The sequence below is a fragment of the Rhinopithecus bieti genome, unplaced genomic scaffold (genome assembly GCF_001698545.2).
Source record: "Rhinopithecus bieti isolate Rb0 unplaced genomic scaffold, ASM169854v2 scaffold_2432, whole genome shotgun sequence".
NCBI classification, from domain to species: Eukaryota; Metazoa; Chordata; class Mammalia; order Primates; family Cercopithecidae; genus Rhinopithecus; species Rhinopithecus bieti.
Window position 1 is genome coordinate 1,058,091 of NW_016804136.1, and position 17,978 is coordinate 1,076,068.

The 17,978-nt window shown below is 52.7% G+C and overlaps 1 protein-coding gene across 4 annotated transcripts; it reads left to right on the top strand.

Moving 5' to 3' along the window:
- On the top strand, positions 1 to 17,576 carry ECE2 (endothelin converting enzyme 2). 4 transcript variants are annotated; one of them, XM_017866040.1, is made up of 19 exons: positions 7 to 180; positions 470 to 694; positions 881 to 1,016; positions 1,241 to 1,456; positions 1,915 to 2,039; positions 2,157 to 2,303; positions 2,482 to 2,547; positions 8,050 to 8,238; positions 9,216 to 9,358; positions 9,731 to 9,845; positions 12,024 to 12,134; positions 13,923 to 14,021; positions 14,127 to 14,204; positions 14,746 to 14,849; positions 15,053 to 15,163; positions 15,289 to 15,356; positions 15,534 to 15,724; positions 15,838 to 15,933; positions 16,575 to 17,576. In XM_017866040.1, the coding sequence occupies exons 1-19, from the start codon at positions 142 to 144 to the stop codon at positions 16,749 to 16,751; spliced, it is 2,436 nt and encodes an 811-aa protein (XP_017721529.1). In that variant the 5' UTR covers positions 7 to 141; the 3' UTR covers positions 16,752 to 17,576. The 4 variants fall into 4 exon arrangements, with proteins under 4 accessions (XP_017721542.1, XP_017721529.1, XP_017721539.1 ...); XM_017866050.1 differs by having other exon boundaries at positions 470 to 556; XM_017866053.1 differs by lacking the exon at positions 470 to 694 and having other exon boundaries at positions 1 to 180.
- The last annotated feature ends 402 nt before the right edge of the window (positions 17,577 to 17,978 follow it).

A 17,978-nucleotide genomic window follows, 5' to 3' on the forward strand; every position in this document is an offset into this window, starting at 1 on the left:
GGCCGCGGCCCGCACGGGGGTGCTGCGCGGCGGCCGGCAGTGATGGCTGGTGGCGGCGGGGCCGGGAAGGGGACCGGGGCCGCGGCCCGGGAGAGGGCCAGCTGCCGGGAGCCCTGAATCACCGCCTGGCCCGACTCCACCATGAACGTCGCGCTGCAGGAGCTGGGAGCTGGCAACAACGTGAGTGGGGGCCCCTGGGCTCCAGGGGAGGGGACCGGGTGGAGAGGGACGAGGCAGAGGGGTCGGCAGCAGAGGGGCAGGCGATGCCCGGCTCGCGGATGTAGGGCTGTGTCCCGGGCCTGGTGGAGCGGTGATAGAGAGACCCCAGGCCCGACAGCGTGGCAGGTGGGAAGAGAAGGGCCCTCTTAGCAGGGGGGAGGGGTCCGCGAGGCAGGGGGCACTGGGGCAGGGTCGTGGGCAAAAAGCCCTCTCTGCCTGACCTCGGTTGGCAACCCCGACTGTCTGGCAGATGGTGGAGTACAAACGGGCCACGCTTCGGGATGAAGACGCAACCGAGACCCCGGTAGAGGGCGGGGCCTCCCCGGACGCCATGGAGGTGGGCAAGGGGGCTTCCCCTTTCTCACCAGGCCCCAGCCCTGGCATGACGCCTGGCACACCCAGGAGCTCTGGGCTGTTCTGGAGGGTCACCTGCCCCCACCTCCGCTCCATCTCTGGCCTCTGCTCTAGGACTATGGTGAGGCGATGCTAAGCCATGACGTTGCACAAAACAGACTCAGGGCTCAACTCACCCGCTGGCCTCATTGCCCCCGGGCCCAAAGTTAACCCTGTGACTCTGAAAACTGCCTGTGGCTTCACCCCCTGGTGATCTTGGACCTCTGCCCTGCAGCTCAGTTGCTCTTTGTCCCCCTGTGTTCCCCAGGTGGGATTCCAGAAGGGGACAAGAGAGCTGTTAGGCTCACGCACGCAGCTGGAGCTGGTCTTGGCAGGTGTCTCTCTACTGCTGGCTGCACTGCTTCTGGGCTGCCTTGTGGCCCTGGGGGTCCAGTACCACAGAGGTAGGTGGGCCCACACTCTTCATCAGCATTCATAACTAGGGGTTCTGGAGGCCAAAGGGCCTCTAAGATTTTCACTTGTGGGGGCCAAGCCTTCCCTGAAAAAAAGCCCTGGCTTTGCTTTCTCTTCTCAACCTTCCTGCTGTCATGGCCCTTGCAAAGAGTTTGCCTCTTCCAGACGGACAGACTGACAGTCTCCTACCCTCCCACCGTGCCCCCTACCACAGACCCATCCCACAGCACCTGCCTTACAGAGGCCTGCATTCGAGTGGCTGGAAAAATCCTGGAGTCCCTGGACCGAGGGGTGAGCCCCTGTGAGGACTTTTACCAGTTCTCCTGTGGGGGTTGGATTCGGAGGAACCCCCTGCCCGATGGGCGTTCTCGCTGGAACACCTTCAACAGCCTCTGGGACCAAAACCAGGCCATACTGAAGCACCTGCTTGGTGAGTGGGGCTGTTAGGGAGGCCTTGGGCCACCTATGTGCCTTGTGCCTAGCACAGGGCCTGACACTTAGCAGATAGTCAATGTCCATGAATGAGGAAGTGGATGGCTCTGTGAACACTCCAGAGGGTGGGGAGGCAGAGAGCAGGGGACTCTTGAGAAGTGGGGATGGGTTTGACGGGGACAGAACTCTGGGTATAATGGAGGACCGCTTCTCTGCACCCTGTTTGGAGCACTGTCATGGTGTAGTAGATACCAGGGAGCCTGTACTGCCTAGATATCCTAGGGTCTCCATGGACAGGGAGAGGAAGCCACGGCTTGCTGTTTCAGACACTCTTCCTGGGTCTGCGTTAGGAGGACTGCTCATTGACAAGGCAAGGAGAGGAACCGAGCAAGGGCCAGGGACTCCCTCTCAGCAGTTAACGTAATTGCCACCTGGATCCTATGTTCTGCCCCGCAGAAAACACCACCTTCAACTCTAGCAGTGAAGCTGAGCGGAAGACACAGCGCTTCTACCTATCTTGCCTACAGGTGGAGCGCATTGAGGAGCTGGGAGCCCAGCCACTGAGAGACCTCATTGACAAGGTGGGGCCACTGAGCCGGCTGAGGGCAGGGGAGCAGGAGGGGCCTTGAGAGAGGAGATGGCCCAGGAACACTTTGGGAGCTCCTGTGCTAATCATTCCACTTATGGTCTCTACACAGATTGGTGGTTGGAACATTACAGGGCCCTGGGACCAGGATAACTTTATGGAGGTGTTGAAGGCAGTAGCAGGGACCTACAGGGCCACCCCATTCTTCACCGTCTACGTCAGTGCCGACTCTAAGAGTTCCAACAGCAATGTTATCCAGGTGATGAGCTGGGAAAGGGTGAGGAGAGACTTAGGGACCCTTTGCTGAGCCCAGACTTCCCTCTCCTGTGACAGGCAGGCTGGGCTGACTCCCGGCCCCCACCCCAACCCCTGCTGGGGAATTCAGGTTCCCATGGTGGGGAAAACGAGGGGCTCACCTCCTTTCCTTGCCGTTGCAGGTGGACCAGTCTGGGCTCTTTCTGCCCTCTCGGGATTACTACTTAAACAGAACTGCCAATGAGAAAGTAAGGAACATCTTCCGAATCCCCATCCCTACCCCTTGCTGAGCTGGGCTGATCCCTGCTGACTTTTCCCTTTGCCAAGGGTCAGAGCAGGGAAGGTGAGCCTATCCTGTCACCTAGTGAACCAACTGCCCCTCCTTTATTCCTTCTTTTCTTCCTCCCTCCCTCCCTTTCTTGCCCCCTCCCTCCCTTTCTTCCCCTTTTCCTTCTTTCCTTTCTCTTATTCTTCTAGTAGGTTTCATAGACACCTACTGTGTGCCAGGTCCAGTGGGGGAATTCTGAGATATAAGTTTCCAAGCCATTGTCACAGGAAGCGTTCAGTGTCAATGGGTTCATGAACCTAGATAGCTGAGAACAAAGTTCACAAGAGGGTCCTGAGGATTCAGGAGAGACTTAGGGAGCCAGCGAAGTCTTCCTGAAGAGATTGCATTTGATCCAGGCCCTGTAGAATACGTGGGAGTGCATGAGGGCATGCTGGGTAGAAAGAAGTTTAGACCAGGTGCGGTGGCTGACGTCTGTAGTCCCAGCACTTTGGGAGGCCAAGGTGGGTGGATCACCTGAGGTCAGGAGTTCAAGACCAACCTGACCAACAAGGTGAAACCCCGTCTCTACTAAATATATAAAAATTAGCCAGTCATGGTAGCAGGCGCCTGTAGTCCCAGCTACTCAGGAGGCTGAGGCAGGAGAATTGCCTGAACCCGGAAGGCAGAGGTTGCAGTGAGCCAAGATCGCGCCACTGCACTCCAGCCTGGGTGACAGAGCGAGACTCCAACTAAAAAAAAAAAAAAGAAAAGAAAGAAAGAACAGTTTGCCGGGTGCAGTGGCTCACACCTGTAATCCCAGCACTTTGGGAGGCCGAGACAGGTGGATCATGAGGTCAGGAGTTCGAGACCAGCCTGGCCAAGATGGTGGAACCCTGTCTCTACTAAAAATACAAAAATTAGCTGGGCGTGGTGGCACATGCCTGTAGTCCAGCTACTTTGGAGGCTGAGGCAGGAGAATCACTTGAACTCAGGAGTTGGAGGTTGCAGTGAGCCGAGATCATGCCATTGCACTCCAGCCTGAGCGGCAAGAGTGAAACTCCATCTAAAAAAAAAAAAGAAAGAACAGTTTAAACAAAAGTGTTGATGAGGCCGAGCACAGTGGCTCACACCTGTAATCCCCGCACTTTGGGAGGCTGTGCGGATCACTTGAGGTTAGGAGTTCGAGACCAGGCTAGCCTACATGGTGAAAACCCGTCTCTACTAAAAATACAAAAAGTAGCCAGGCATGGTGGCAGGCACCTGTAATCTCAGCTACTTGGGAGGCTGAGGCAAAGAGAATCGCTTGAATCCAGGAGGCAAAGGTTGCAGTGAGCCGAGATGGCGCCACTGCACTCCAGCCTGGGCAACAGAGCCAGACTCTGTCTTACAAAAAAAAAAAAAAGTGTTGAAGAGGGAAAGGCTAGGTGTGTTTGGACCATGGCGAGGGGTCCACTATGGTAAAATACAGAACTCAAGGCAGATGAGAGGCTGGAGAGGTGGGCAGGAATGGGTTATGGAGGGGACCTTGAATAGCACACTACGGAGTTTATTCTGTAGCTCCCGGAGAGCCACTGCATGCTCCAAAGTAGGGAGGGAGCGCAGTGCTTTGGGAAGTCAGTTTGTTTTGGGTGTGAAAAGTAGATGTGAGAAAGAAAGCCTGGAGATGAATTAAGAGTGTCTGCGGTACTCTGTGCTCTGAGTCAGGAAGGTCCCAAATGAAAGAGGTGGCAGAAGGAATGGTAGGAAGAGGAGGATGTAAGAGATCTCATCAAATCAGAATCATGAGTTCTTGGTGCCTGGATGTTAGAGGAGGGAAGAGGTGAAGATGGCTAAAGCTGTTCACTTTCGTGATGGTGGAATGGAGGGGTGCCTTGGTAATTAGGGATGTCTGTAGGAAGAACCAGCTTAGGGTACATTGAGAAAGAGGAGACAGTGCAATGTCACAGGAATAGGAGAGACTTTGGAGTCAGACCTGGATTTCAGTCTCAACTCTGCTGCTTGGTGCAAGTTGATTAATCTTTCTGATGCTGTTCCCTCATCCGTAAACAGGGGATCATAGCATCAACCTCATATGGTGTTGGGAGTAGTTTAGGGGTACAAACTTATGCTCCTGCATATGGAAGATGCTCAGGGTGTGGGAGCTGCTCCTTTTAGACATGTGAGTTTGCTGGGACCTGGGCACCTTACATACAGAGAGGCCAGCAGGCAGCTGGGAAAGCCGTGTGGAGTCCTGAAGAGAGAATAACCCTGAAAGGACCCAGAGGCTTGAGAGGTATCTCCTTAGAAACCCAACCAGGCCAGGTGGGGTGGCTGTAATCCAAACACTTTGGGAGGCTGAGGCGGCCTGATTACTTGAGGACAGGAGTTTGAGACCAGCTGGCCAACATGGTGAAACCCCATCTCTACTAAAAATACAAAAATTGGGCCGGGCGTGGTGGCTCTTGCCTGTAATCCCAGCACTTTGGGAGGCCAAGGCAGGTGGATCACTTGAGGTCAGGAGTTTGAAACCAGCCTGACCAACATGGTGAAACCCCGTCTCTACTAAAAATACAAAAATTAGCCCGACGTGGTGGCGGGTGCCTATAATCCCAGCTACTTGGAAGGCTGAGGCAGGAGAATTGCTTGAACCCAGGAGGTGGAAGTTGCAGTGAGCTGAGATGGCGCCACTGCACTCTAGCCTGGATGACAGAGCAAGACTCTGTCTCAAAAAAAAAAAAAAAGAAAAGAAAAAAGAAACCTAAACAAAGGCTTTGAAGAGGTGAGACAGGAGGACAGAGAAAGGACAGAAGGAGATCCTTGTATTTTAAGGGCAGTGGGAGAAAAATAGCAAAAGAGATTGCTGTGGAATAGGACAATCATTTGTCCCTCTGTCATTCATTCAGAAACATCTGCTGAGCATCCCTTGGCCAGACCCTCCTCTAGGCATATGGTGAACAAGACACTTCTACTACCCTCTGAGTGGGGAAGAAGGCATACAACAGTTTGCTACACAGTTGTCCTGTTTCCAGTTGTTGGGACTATTATAGAGAAAAAGCATAGGGTTCTGAGAGCAAGTGCAAACAGGAACCTGCCTAGTTCCAGGGTGCCGACAGGCTGCAATGAAGGGAGAGGGCTCTGCAAAGGCAATAGTTTATGCAAAGGCTCCAAGGTGGGAAGGCATATGGCCCACTGGCCATTCTCAGTGGGAGAGGGAGCAGGAGGGGCATGCAGGCCAAGGCCTTCTGGACAAGTCCATAGGCTCACACTATGCAGGAGCGTTGTGGGCCAAATTTAGGATTCATCCCAAAAGAAATGGAAGGGGAAACTTAAAAGTGATGTGAACAGATGTGTGATTTTGACATCATCTGAGCAGGGGAGGAGATAATTTTTACGATTTGGGAGAGAACCACATCCTTCAACCCTTTGATAGGGGCAAGAGGAAAGACTTGGGTTTGACTGTCAGCGTGTCACTGGTTGCCTTCAGGAAGCCTCCTGTGCTGGGATCTAGAGAAAGATGCAACGCAAAAGGTTGCGATAGGATGAAAACTAAGAGTAGGCTGGGTGCAGTGGCTCACGCCTATGGCCCCAGCACTTTGGGAGGCCGAAGTGGGCAGATTACCTGAGGTCAGGAGTTCGAGACCAGCTTGGCCAACATGGCGAAACCCTGTCTCTACTAAAAATACAAAAATTAGCCAGGCGTGGTGGCCTGCGCCTGTAATCCCAGCCACTGGGGAGGCGGAGGCAGGAGAATCGCTTGAACCTGGGAGGTGGAGGTTGCAGTGAGCTGCGATCACACCACTGCACTCCAGCCTGGGTGACAGAGGGAGACGCCATTTCAAACAAACAAACAACAACAACAACAACAAAAAACTAAGAGTAAAGCAGGGTTCAAGAGAGTCTCAAAAGTAAGCACTAAGCTGAAGGTGAGGAGGTAGGGAGAAGGGGTAAGGTGAGATCACTGGTTTAGCTAACCATCCCCCTCAGGAGCTGGGATGACTGGGATTGGTACTCAAACCTCTTCCTCTGATGCCAGCAGCAAGTAAGAGGAGAGGTGAGGGACAGGAGGAATTTGAAATACACAGAATGGATATTAAGGGATCTAAAACTTCTCCGTAAGTAGAAGAGGAGATGGACTTTGGTGATTTGGGGAGCCCAGGTGGGCCTTCAGGTTGAGTGGAAAGCAGTTTCTGGGAGGAGGGTTAAGGGAATTGGCACAGAGCAGTGTTGAGTGTCTGTCTGCAGGTTTTCGTCCTGTTATTCAACAGACATTTATTGAGCACCTACTATGTGGCAGACAGTTGCGCTTGGGCCTGAAATTACAGTGGTGAACAAAGCAAACACAGCCCTGCCTTCATGGAGCCTCAGGGCCAGCAGGGGTGAGGCCGCATGAGTTTGTACTGGACCTGGGCAGGGCCAGGGCCGCCATGGCCCTGGGGTCATCGGGCCTGGGCCACATTCTCACTCTGCCATCCGCTAGTTTGTGATGGAAGTCAAGCCGTGTCATCTTCCTAAGTTTGTCCCCTGGGGTGTGAAATGGGACTCATCTTCACTTCATGAAGTTGCTGTGCAGGGAGGAAAAGATACACTGTATGGAAAGCCTCTAATAGAGAGTCTGATGCATGTCCACAGAAGTGGTCACTAAATGTTTCTTTTCCATGCTTTTCTCTCCCTTGGAGACCAGCGGGTAGTGGAGAAAGCAGCAAGCTTGAGGCCTGGCAGGATGGGAGGTAATAGAGGCCTGAGGACACCATGGCCCGGATCCCCTGTGAGGTCCAGTCAGCTGTTCAGTGAAGGCACATGGTCACTGATGGACTGGGACAACTAGCAGGGATCTAGGAACCAAGAAGGCAAAGCAGTATGGGAAGCAGGCCCATCTGCTGGACAGACACTTGCAGAGCATTTACTCTGTTCTAGTCCCTAGAGACAGTAGTGAGTAAGCTGCTGTAACTTGGAACAATGCTCTGCTGGAACTCACCTTTTCCTTGGGGAAATAGATGTAAACAAGTACAGAAGTAAGTAAACAAGGCCAGGCATGGTGGCTGATGCCTGTAATCCCAGCACTTTGCGAGGCCAAGGCGGGCAGATCACCTGAGGTCAGGAGTTTGAGACCAGCCTGGCTAACACGGTGAAACCCCATCTCTACTAAAAATACAAAAAATTAGCCAGGCGTGGTGGGGGGTGCCTGTACTCCCAGCTACTTGGGAGGCTGCAGCAGGACAACTGCTTGAACCCGGGAGGTGGAGGTTGCAATAAGCCGAGATCGTACCACTGCACTCCAGCCTGGGCAACAGAATGAGACTTAATCTCAAAAAATAAAATAAAAGAAGTAAACAATACTTAGCCGATGGCGGTAAGCGGTGTGTCAGAAATGAAACAGGTCATCCAAGAAGGCTTCCAGAATCAAGCAGAAGAGATAGTGAGCAGAGGTGGTGGTAAGAATAGATCTTCTCAGCCTTGGGCAGGACTTGTTGCTGGGCTCTGAGGGTCACCTGGGCCTTGACAGGTGCTCACTGCCTATCTGGACTACATGGAGGAGCTGGGGATGCTGCTGGGTGGGCGGCCCACCTCCACGAGGGAGCAGATGCAGCAGGTTCTGGAGTTGGAGACACAACTGGCCAACATCACAGTGCCCCAGGACCAGCGGCGCGACGAGGAGAAAATCTATCACAAGATGAGCATTTCGGAGCTGCAGGTGGGGCAGGCAGGGGACTGGAGACATCTGAGAGGGGCCAGCCCTGGAACACACCACTCAGCTTCCCTCCATGCCATCTCCCCAAGGCAGCCAGTCCTTTCCTCATTCCCTTGCATTTCTGTGCTTTCCAGTTGCACTGGGAAAAACATGGTGTCCATTTAGGGCCACCTCTCACTGGGCCATCCTTTGGTCCCTTTCTTGTTGCCTGGGGATGCACGGAGGGATTGTGTTAAAAATGTATAACAGTTTGTATGAGATGTCCACAAAACAATCAGAATAGGCTGGACATGGTGGCTGACACCTGTAATCCCAGCACTTTGGGAGGCCGAGATGGGTGGATCACCTGAGGTCAGGAGTTCAAGACCAGCCTGGCCAACATGGTGAAACTCCATCTCTACTAAAAATAAAAAATTAGCCAGACTTGGTGGCACATGCCTGTAATCCCAGCTACTCGGGAGGCTGAGGCAGGAGAATCGCTTGAACCTGGGAGGCGGAGGTTGCAGTGAGCTGAGATCGTGCCATTGCACTGCAGCTTGGGTGACAAGAGCGAAACTCAATCTCAAAAAAAAAAGAGATAGAAGTGGAAGTTTTTACGGGAGGACCTGTACTGTACCAGGCCATTAACACTTTAGATGTTGGATTATGGAAAAGTTGGGGTGGGATGTGGTTCTGGAGGAGAAGCCAGTATGTGTGGGGTGTCAGGGGAGGGGTATTTTATCAATTGTTAGGAAAATATTTGAATATCTAGGCCCCAGCTGAATGTCACAAGTAGTGGTTATCCTTGTATAATAAGTGGCTGGGCTCCCAGATTGGAGGTGCCCAGACCTGGAAAAGAGTATATTACAGGAAGGAGTCGCCATGAAGCCAGTAGTTGTTGCTATGGCAATGGGAAGGGCTCCCAGGCTCCAGCATACAGTGGGGGAGGGTTCTGCTGGAAGCGAGTTGGGAAGGCAAGGTCTGAGATTTTTTTCTCTCAGGCTCTGGCGCCCTCCATGGACTGGCTTGAGTTCCTGTCTTTCTTGCTGTCACCATTGGAGTTGAGTGACTCTGAGCCTGTGGTGGTGTATGGGATGGATTATTTGCAGCAGGTGTCAGAGCTCATCAACCGCACAGAACCAAGGTGTGGGGGGATCCCAAGGTGAGGGTGGGTTCCGTGGAGGTCTCCAGCAAGGCTGGGCATAGTGGACTGGTCCAGCCACACAGAACAACATTTGATAATGCCATGAGCCTTCCAAACATCAAATCAGAATGCCTATGGGCTTTTCATCTGTGCTAGGGTTTCAGGGTGCTCCCTGTGATCTCTGTTCCCACACCTCTCTCCAACCTGACCTCTACAGGCAGGTATGTGGCCCCGGGGCCAAAGAGGAACTCTGGGACAGCTTCCACATATGCCTCTCAGGACTCCTGCAGCCTGCATGTTCCTAGGGGCTGGTTTGGGGGGTGGAAAGGGCATCCCACCTGCCCTTTTCTTATTTTCTGGTCTGGTTGTCAGCATCCTGAACAATTACCTGATCTGGAACCTAGTGCAAAAGACAACCTCAAGCCTGGACCGACGCTTTGAGTCTGCACAAGAGAAGCTGCTGGAGACCCTCTATGGCACTAAGAAGGTGGGCTCTCTGACTTTGCCTCCACGTTCTGATCCAGTCTAGCTGATGCTGCATGCCTTCAGTGTATCAGGCACCACGTGCCTCATGGTGCACAGGTGCATACTATGGAGCACAGAATTTGGAAGCAAGTCGACTTGGGTTCCAACCCCAACTTATTCATTTTCTAGCCTGTAGGACCTTGGGCATGTCACCTCTGAAAGTGCTGGGATTACAGGTATGAGCCACTGTGCCCGGCCCACAACTAATTTTATATCTAGTCAATTGCCCATGCAAGAAACATGATAGTCACTCCAGTGACTCTCAGGACACTCTCAGTGACACTATCCATTTTCTGCTCTGTAAAGCAGGAATAACTTGGAGGGTTGTCAAGAAGAGTATTAGCTGAGTTAACGTAAGTGAAGCATCTGCACAATATATGGTATGTATAGACACTCAGCTTCGATGAGGAGGATGGAGAGGATATAATAAATAATGCAGTATTTAGTTTCAAGATGCCCCATTAAGTGGGGGGAGTGGACATGTAAACAAATACATTATATTTTGTGGTGATAAGTGCTCACACTGAGTGAAAGACTTTTGTGCTATAGGACAGAGGTGGGACAGCACATTTCACCTGGGGGGTTGGTGGGGAAGGGCATCAGAGAAGCGTTTTCTGAGAGGTGCCATGTGATGGAAAAGTTCACCAAGAAAGCTGGGGAGAAGGGCATTCCAGGGACAAGGAATGGCATGTGCAAATTCCTAGAGGCCAAAAGGAGCATGGTGGCTTTACACATATTCTGGCATGAGCTTGAGAAGAGGGCAACTGAGAGGCAGGGTTTGGTAAGGTGGGCATGGGGCACTCGGGAAGGGACCTGAATATTGTGTCGAGAAGTCCGGCCTTGATTCTTTCACAGATGGGGCTCCATGGGAGTAGCCATGGAGAGGAGAAACACAATTGGGTTATGTATGAGATGATATTTCTGGTGGCTAAATGGAAGATGGAGGGGAGCAGCAGGGACACGGGGATGAGAATGGAGTCAGGGTGTCCAGTTAAGAGGCAATTGCAGGCTGGGCAGGGTGGCTCATGCCTGTAATCTCAGCACTTTGGGAGGCCAAGGTGGGCAGATCACTTGAAGTCAGGAGTTCAAGACCATCCTGGCTAACACGGTGAAACCCCATCTCTACCAAAAATACAAAAAATTTAGCCGGGCATGGTGGCGGGTGCCTTTAGTCCCAGGTACTCGGGAGGCTGAGGCAGGAGAATGGCGTGAACCTGGGAGGTGGAGCTTGCAGTGAGCTGAGACTGCGCCACAGCACTCCAGCCTGGGTAACAGAGTGAGACTCCGTCTCAAAAAAAAAAAAAAAGTAAAGGCTGGGGAGGTGGCTCAAGCCTGTAATCCCAGCACTTTGGGAGGCCGAGATGGGCGGATCACGAGGTCAGGAGATTGAGACCATCCTGGCTAACACGGCGAAACCCCGTCTCTACTAAAAAAAGAAAAAAAAAACGAGCCGGGCGAGGTGGCGGGCGCCTGTAGTCCCAGCTACTCGGGAGGCTGAGGCAGGAGAACGGCGTAAACCTGGGAGGCGGAGCTTGCAGTGAGCTGAGATTCAGCCACTGCACTCCAGCCTCGGCAACAGAGGGAGACTCTGTCTCAAAAAAATAAAAAAAGTCAATGTAGTTGAATGTGGGGGTTAGGGAGATGGAGGAAGCTGGAGTGACTCTCAGGTTTCTTGCATGGGAGACGGACTGGATATAAAATTAGTTGTGGGCCGGGCATGGTGGCTCATGCCTGTAATCCCAGCACTTTGGGAGGTCAAAGCGGGCAGATCGCTTGAGCTCAGGAGTTCAAGACCAGCCTGGGAAACATGGTGAGACCCCATCTCTACTAAAAATACAAAAGAAAATAGCCTGGCATGGTGGCATGTGCCTGGGGTCCCAGCTACTCACAAGGCTGAGGTGGGAGGATCACTTGAGCCCGGGGGGACAGAGGTTGCAGTGAGCAGTGATTGCACCACTATACTCCAGCTTGGGGGATAGAGTGAGACCTTGTCTCAAAAAAAAGACAGATGTGGCACTGAGCAAACCCAGGACTCTGTTGTCCAGAGCTGAGAAGGGCTGCTAGCCCCAGTGACAGAGAAAGGCCCTCTGACTGGAGGACATAGCCATCTCTGGGGGCCTGGCTCTTTGTCCCTTAACAGTCCTGTGTGCCGAGGTGGCAGACCTGCATCTCCAACACAGATGACGCCCTTGGCTTCGCTTTGGGCTCCCTCTTCGTGAAGGCCACATTTGACCGGCAAAGCAAACAAATTGTGAGTCTACAAGATTCTTTCAACGCTATGCCCTCAAAATTGACTGTTCATGTATGTGCGGACATATAGAAAAACAACAGGGGCCAGGTGTGGTGGCTCACGCTTGTAATTCCAACACTTTGGGGTCCAAGGCAGATGAATTACGAGGTCAGAAGTTCGAGACCAGCCTGGCCAACATGGTGAAACCCCGTCTCTCTAAAAATACAAAAAATTAGCCGGGCATGGTGGCGGGTGTCTGTAATCCCAGCTACCTGGGAGGCTGAGGCAGGAGAATCACTTGAAGCCAGGAGGCGGAGGTTGCAGTGAGGCGAGATCGTGCCAGTGCACTCCAGCCTTAGTCGACAGAGTGAGACTCCGTCTTAAAAAAAAAAAAAAAAACAAGGCTGGGCGCGGTGGCTCACGCCTGTAATCCCAGCACTTTGGGAGGCCGAGGCAGGCGGATCACGAGGTCAGGAGATGGAGACCATCCTGGCTAACACGGTAAAACCCCGTCTCTACTAAAAAAGACAAAAAAATTAGCCAGGTGTGGTGGCGGGCGCCTGTAGTCCCAGCTACTCAGGAGGCTGAGGCAGGAGAATGGCGTGAACCCAGGAAGCAGAGCTTGCAGTGAGCCAAGATCACGCCACTGCACTACAGCCTGGGCAACAGAGCGAGACTCTGTCTCAAAAAAATAAAAATAAAAAAACCAAAGAAAAACAACTGGATGTAAATTCATGAACAAATGAAGTGCTGCTTTGGGCAGTGGGATTATAAGCGTCCTTTAAAGTTGTCTATGTGTTTATGTTTAACTATATAACTAGAAGAAATATTTATTTATTAGGATATTATAATGGATATGCTTAAAGTATTACCTGTAAGGATGTTTATGGTTTTTATGGCAATGTTGTTTATCATAGCAGAAAATAAGAACTGGTTAAATGTCCAACTATAGGGTAAAGGAAAAATAAATTGTAGTTAGGATGGGTTGTGAGGATCCTTAAACAGCTGATATATCTTTCAGTGAAAAAAGTAGTTTACAAAAAATATATACCTAATACAACATAATTCCATATTTTATGTGCATATCAGGGGAGGGAAAAACTCTAGAAGTGGGTAATCAAAATGTTAAAAGAACTTACTTATGAATGAGTGATTTATAACTGGTCTGTTTTCTTTTTCAATTCTCAGTTTTCCAAATTTTCTGTGAATGCCCTCTTTTCATAATCAGATAAAAATCATTGCACTAGGCTGGGCACGATGGCTCACGCCTGTAATCCCAACAGTTTGGGAGGCTGAGGTGGGTGGATCACGTGGTCAGGAGTTCAAGACCAACCTGACCAAGATGGTGAAACCCCGTCTCTAGTAAAAATACAAAAATTAGCCGGGCATGGTGGCGGGTGCCTGTAATTCTAGCTACTTGGGAGGCTGAGGCAGGAGAATTGCTTGAACCCGGGAGGTGGAGGTTGCAGTGAGCTGAGATCACGCCACTGCACTCCATCCTGGGTGACATAGCCAGACTCTGTCTCGAAAAAAAAAAAATCATTGCACTATATTAAATTATGATATTAATTTGATGAACTTATTGTCAATTAAAATGTTTATTTAATTAAGAAAAAAGCCAGCCACAATCCCAGTACCTTTACAAATGGTGTTTCCTTCTTGTCCTCTCCAGATGCTCAGCTGTATTTCATTAGTCTAGGCGTTCCCATTTCCCCTGGGGGGACAGGGATGGGGCACCAGGGTGGGTGGGGGGCAGGGCAGGGATGCATTCAGTGCAGAGGGAGGCTGACTTTGCCTCCTCCCTCCCAGGCAGAGGGGATGATCAGCGAAATCCGGACTGCATTTGAGGAGGCCCTAGGACAGCTGGTTTGGATGGATGAGAAGACCCGCCAGGCAGCCAAGGAGAAAGTGAGTGGTGGCTAGAGTTGGGGCGCCATCTTGAGGTGGGGTTCAAGGATACAGTTTTGCTAGGAACCTGGGGATGGAAACAAACCCTTAACCTGGTCTCTTCAGGCAGACGCCATCTATGATATGATTGGTTTCCCAGACTTTATCCTGGAGCCCAAAGAGCTGGATGATGTTTATGATGGGGTGAGTACCTGAGATCATCAGTGCTGAACTTCAGCCCTGTAGAGGACACTGTTCTCTGGGCTTGGTAACTGGGGCTCAAGCACTGGGAAAGAGGTGTTCGTTGGTTTCTTTTAGAGGCAGATGGAGGTAACCAGCATTGTTAAAGTGTTGGCTCTGTGTCAGGCTGCAGGCCAAACAGCAGTGAAATATAGTGTTAACGAGCCAAGATTTGGAGTCAAGCCTAATCATATTCTGTTTCTACCCCTAACTTGTTAACCTTAACAAAACCTCTCTAGGCCTTGGTTTCATTTTCTGTAAAATGGGGGTCCTACTAGTGCCTACCTCATAGGGTTGTTGTGAGATAAATGAGTGCAGTATGTAAAAAAAAAAAAAAATAGCACCTGTAACATAAATGCCCTTTAAATATTGCCGATTATGGTTTACTAGATATTTTACAGTTGAGGAAACTGAGGTTTGGAGAGATACTGAGTAGCCAAACTGGGGCTATTATCTTCTCCAATGGATTCTCTTGCTCTCTTTCTACTTTCCACCTTTCCCATAGTACGAAGTTTCTGAAGATTCTTTCTTCCAAAACATGTTGAATTTGTACAACTTCTCTGCCAAGGTGATGGCTGACCAGCTCCGCAAGTCTCCCAGCCGAGACCAGTGAGAATGAGGGGGCGGACATAGACACTAGGGGCGGCGGGAGAGGTGGGGAAATGTTTCCTGGGATGGGGGAAAAGGGTGGCAAGATTGCTCCCAGACCAGAGGCCCCAAGCCCTTGCAGGAGGTAGGTAGGGCAGGGCTGCTGGGAGGGGAACAGTGTCAGGAGAGTCGGGAGCCTCAGCCTCTCCCTCTTCCTCCTCCAGGTGGAGCATGACCCCCCAGACAGTGAATGCCTACTACCTTCCAACTAAGAATGAGATCGTCTTCCCCGCTGGCATCCTGCAGGCCCCTTTCTATGCTCGCAACCACCCCAAGTGTGTCTGAAGCAGGAGGGGCTGGGTGCTGGGGCCTGGGCCTGTGGCTGAGCTGGGAGCAGGGCTGGAGGTGGGATTCAGAAGTACCCCCACCATGTCCTCACTTGCCATTCCTCACCTACCAGGGCCCTGAACTTTGGTGGTATCGGTGTGGTCATGGGCCACGAGTTGACACATGCCTTTGATGACCAAGGTAGGGGCCCATGGAGTCGTCCCCTGGAGCCTAGAATTCCCAGTGGCTCCTGCAGGGCCTTGGGACATTGATGTAGCCCCAAGGGACCTGGAGTCTATGGACCAGGGCTGGTGGGGGCACTGCTGTCCCCGAGATGAGCTCTGGTTTTGGTGGGGTGCAAAGGTGAGTTCTCCTTAGGGCGCGAGTATGACAAAGAAGGGAACCTGCGGCCTTGGTGGCAGAATGAGTCACTGGCAGCCTTCCGGAACCACACAGCCTGCATGGAGGAACAGTACAATCAATACCAGGTCAATGGGGAGAGGCTCAACGGCCGCCAGACGCTGGGGGAGAACATTGCCGACAACGGGGGTCTGAAGGCTGCCTACAATGTGAGTGGCCTGACCAGCCCTCCAGCAGCTGAGGCCTGCTGGCCTGGGGTGAAAGGTGCTGGGTGGATGGGGGCAGGCCTGGATGGGCTTGCTGCCCACTGTTCTGTCCCTAGGCTTACAAAGCATGGCTGAGAAAGCATGGGGAGGAGCAGCAGCTGCCAGCAGTGGGGCTCACTAACCATCAGCTCTTCTTCGTGGGATTTGCCCAGGTATCACCCTCCAGGAAGGCCTGGGGTCTGCCCCTTTGTCCTGCTCCCTCCTGAGTATGTCATTAGGAGAAGTCTGGGACATGTGTCAAAGGGGCTGGGGAATGGGGCTGAGGCTGGGGCGTGAAAGGTGGGCTGGGAAGGCCTGTGCCCAGAGCCTCTCAGCCAGTCAGGGCCCACAAAGGCAGCCTGAAGAGGCCTGAGCAGGAGAACGCCTCGGTAGGATTTTACATAGCTCAAAGGGCAGGGTTGCGTGCTTGAGGGGCACAGGGTGGGGCAAAGGGGGCAAACATTGATCCTCACGCTGTTCCTGTGAGGAAGGCACGCAGGAAACTAAAGCTCGGGACATGGAGTGGCCTGTCCGGGGCTGCCCAGGAATAGAGTAAGTGGCAGAGCAAGGACTCAGGCAGAGCCTTCACTGGGCAGCCACAGCAGGCAGCTTCCGGGGCTCCGCTTTTTCCCCTCGTCATGTCCATGCTGGGCAGCCTGATGTCCAGGAACTCGGACATCGGAACTCAGTTTTGGAAGGAACTCGGGAGGGGCTGCAGCGGTGGTGGTTTGTGTCTCTGGGACGGCTGTAGCCGACTCTAAGGCCCGGCTCCACACTAGACACCATATGCCCCCATGTCTGTCCTGACCCGCAGGTGTGGTGCTCGGTCCGCACACCAGAGAGCTCTCACGAGGGGCTGGTGACCGACCCCCACAGCCCTGCCCGCTTCCGCGTGCTGGGCACTCTCTCCAACTCCCGTGACTTCCTGCGGCACTTCGGCTGCCCTGTCGGCTCCCCCATGAACCCGGGGCAGCTGTGTGAGGTGTGGTAGACCTGGATCAGGGGAGAAACGGCCGGCTGTCACCAGACCTGGGGCAGCTCTCCCGACAAAGCTGTTTGCTCTTAGGTTGGGAGGAAGCAGATACAAGCTGGGCTGGGTCTAGTCCCTCCCCACCACAGGCGACACGAGTACAGTCCCTCACTCCCCACCACAGGTGACACAAGTACAGTCCCTCCTCAATCACCACATTGTGCCTCTGCTTTGGGGGTGCCCCTGCCTCCAGCAGAGCCCCCACCATTCACTGTGACATCTTTCCATGTCACCCTGCCTGGAAGAGGTCTGGGCAGGGAGGCCAGTTCCCACAGGAAGGAGTCTGCCTCTTCTGGCCCCAAGCTTACTCAGCCTGGCGGCCATGGGGCCTGCCATGCCTGCCCCACTCTGACCCGCAGGCCTGGGTGTACCTTCTGGACTTCTCCCCAGGCTCACTCAGTGCGCACTTAAGGGTGGACTCAGCTCTGTCTGGCTCACCCTCAGGGGCTACCCCCACCTCACCCTGTGCTCCTTGTGCCACTGCTCCCAATGCTGCTGCTGACCCTCACTGACAGCTCCTAGTGGAAGCCCAAGGGCCTCTGAAAGCCTCCTGCTGCCCACCGTTTCCCTGGGCTGAGAGGGGAAGTGCATATGTGTAGCAGGTACTGGTTCCTGTGTCTTAGGGCACAAGCCTTAGCAGGTAATTGATTCTCCCTAGACCAAGCAGGAAAGCAGATAGAGCAGGGAAAAGGAAGAACAGAGTTTATTTTTACAGAAAAGAGGGTGGGAGGGTGTGGTCTTGGCCCTTATAGGACCCTGTGCCAATAAATAGACATGCATCCGTCAGCCTGTCTCTTCCTTCAGTCCTGTTTTCATGGATCCATTCACTCATTCCACCAGTGTCTACAGAGCAACTACTGTATGCCAGCCACTCTCCTCAATGCTCATTTACTCACTCAGCAGATACAGGGGACTGAGATTTGAAGCCCAGAGAAGACAGAGAAAGAGAGGCAGGATGGAGGAATGGAAGGAAGTTAAGTCTGGCTGGGCAGAATACATTGTCTGCTAACTGGTGGCCATAGCCCCATCCCCAGCTGTTCTACAGCTGGAAGGATTTGCTGCTTCCCTCCACTGGTGTGTGCAGCCGGGCCTGACACTGAGTCTGGGTAACTACTTGGCCAGGGTCAGCTTGGAAGATGGGCGGCCCTTACCCTGCAGTGGTGGGAAGTCCTGGGCAAGGTAGCATAT

What these genes read in the sequence shown, in the direction of transcription:
- ECE2 (XM_017866040.1), top strand. Translation starts at nt 142, where the DNA reads ATGAACGTCGCGCTGCAGGAGCTGGGAGCTGGCAACAAC. An exon ending in CATACTGAAGCACCTGCTTG is followed by an intron (nt 1,457 to 1,914) that starts GTGAGTGGGGCT and finishes TCTGCCCCGCAG; the next exon opens with AAAACACCACCTTCAACTCT. An exon ending in TGGATGATGTTTATGATGGG is followed by an intron (nt 14,205 to 14,745) that starts GTGAGTACCTGA and finishes CCTTTCCCATAG; the next exon opens with TACGAAGTTTCTGAAGATTC.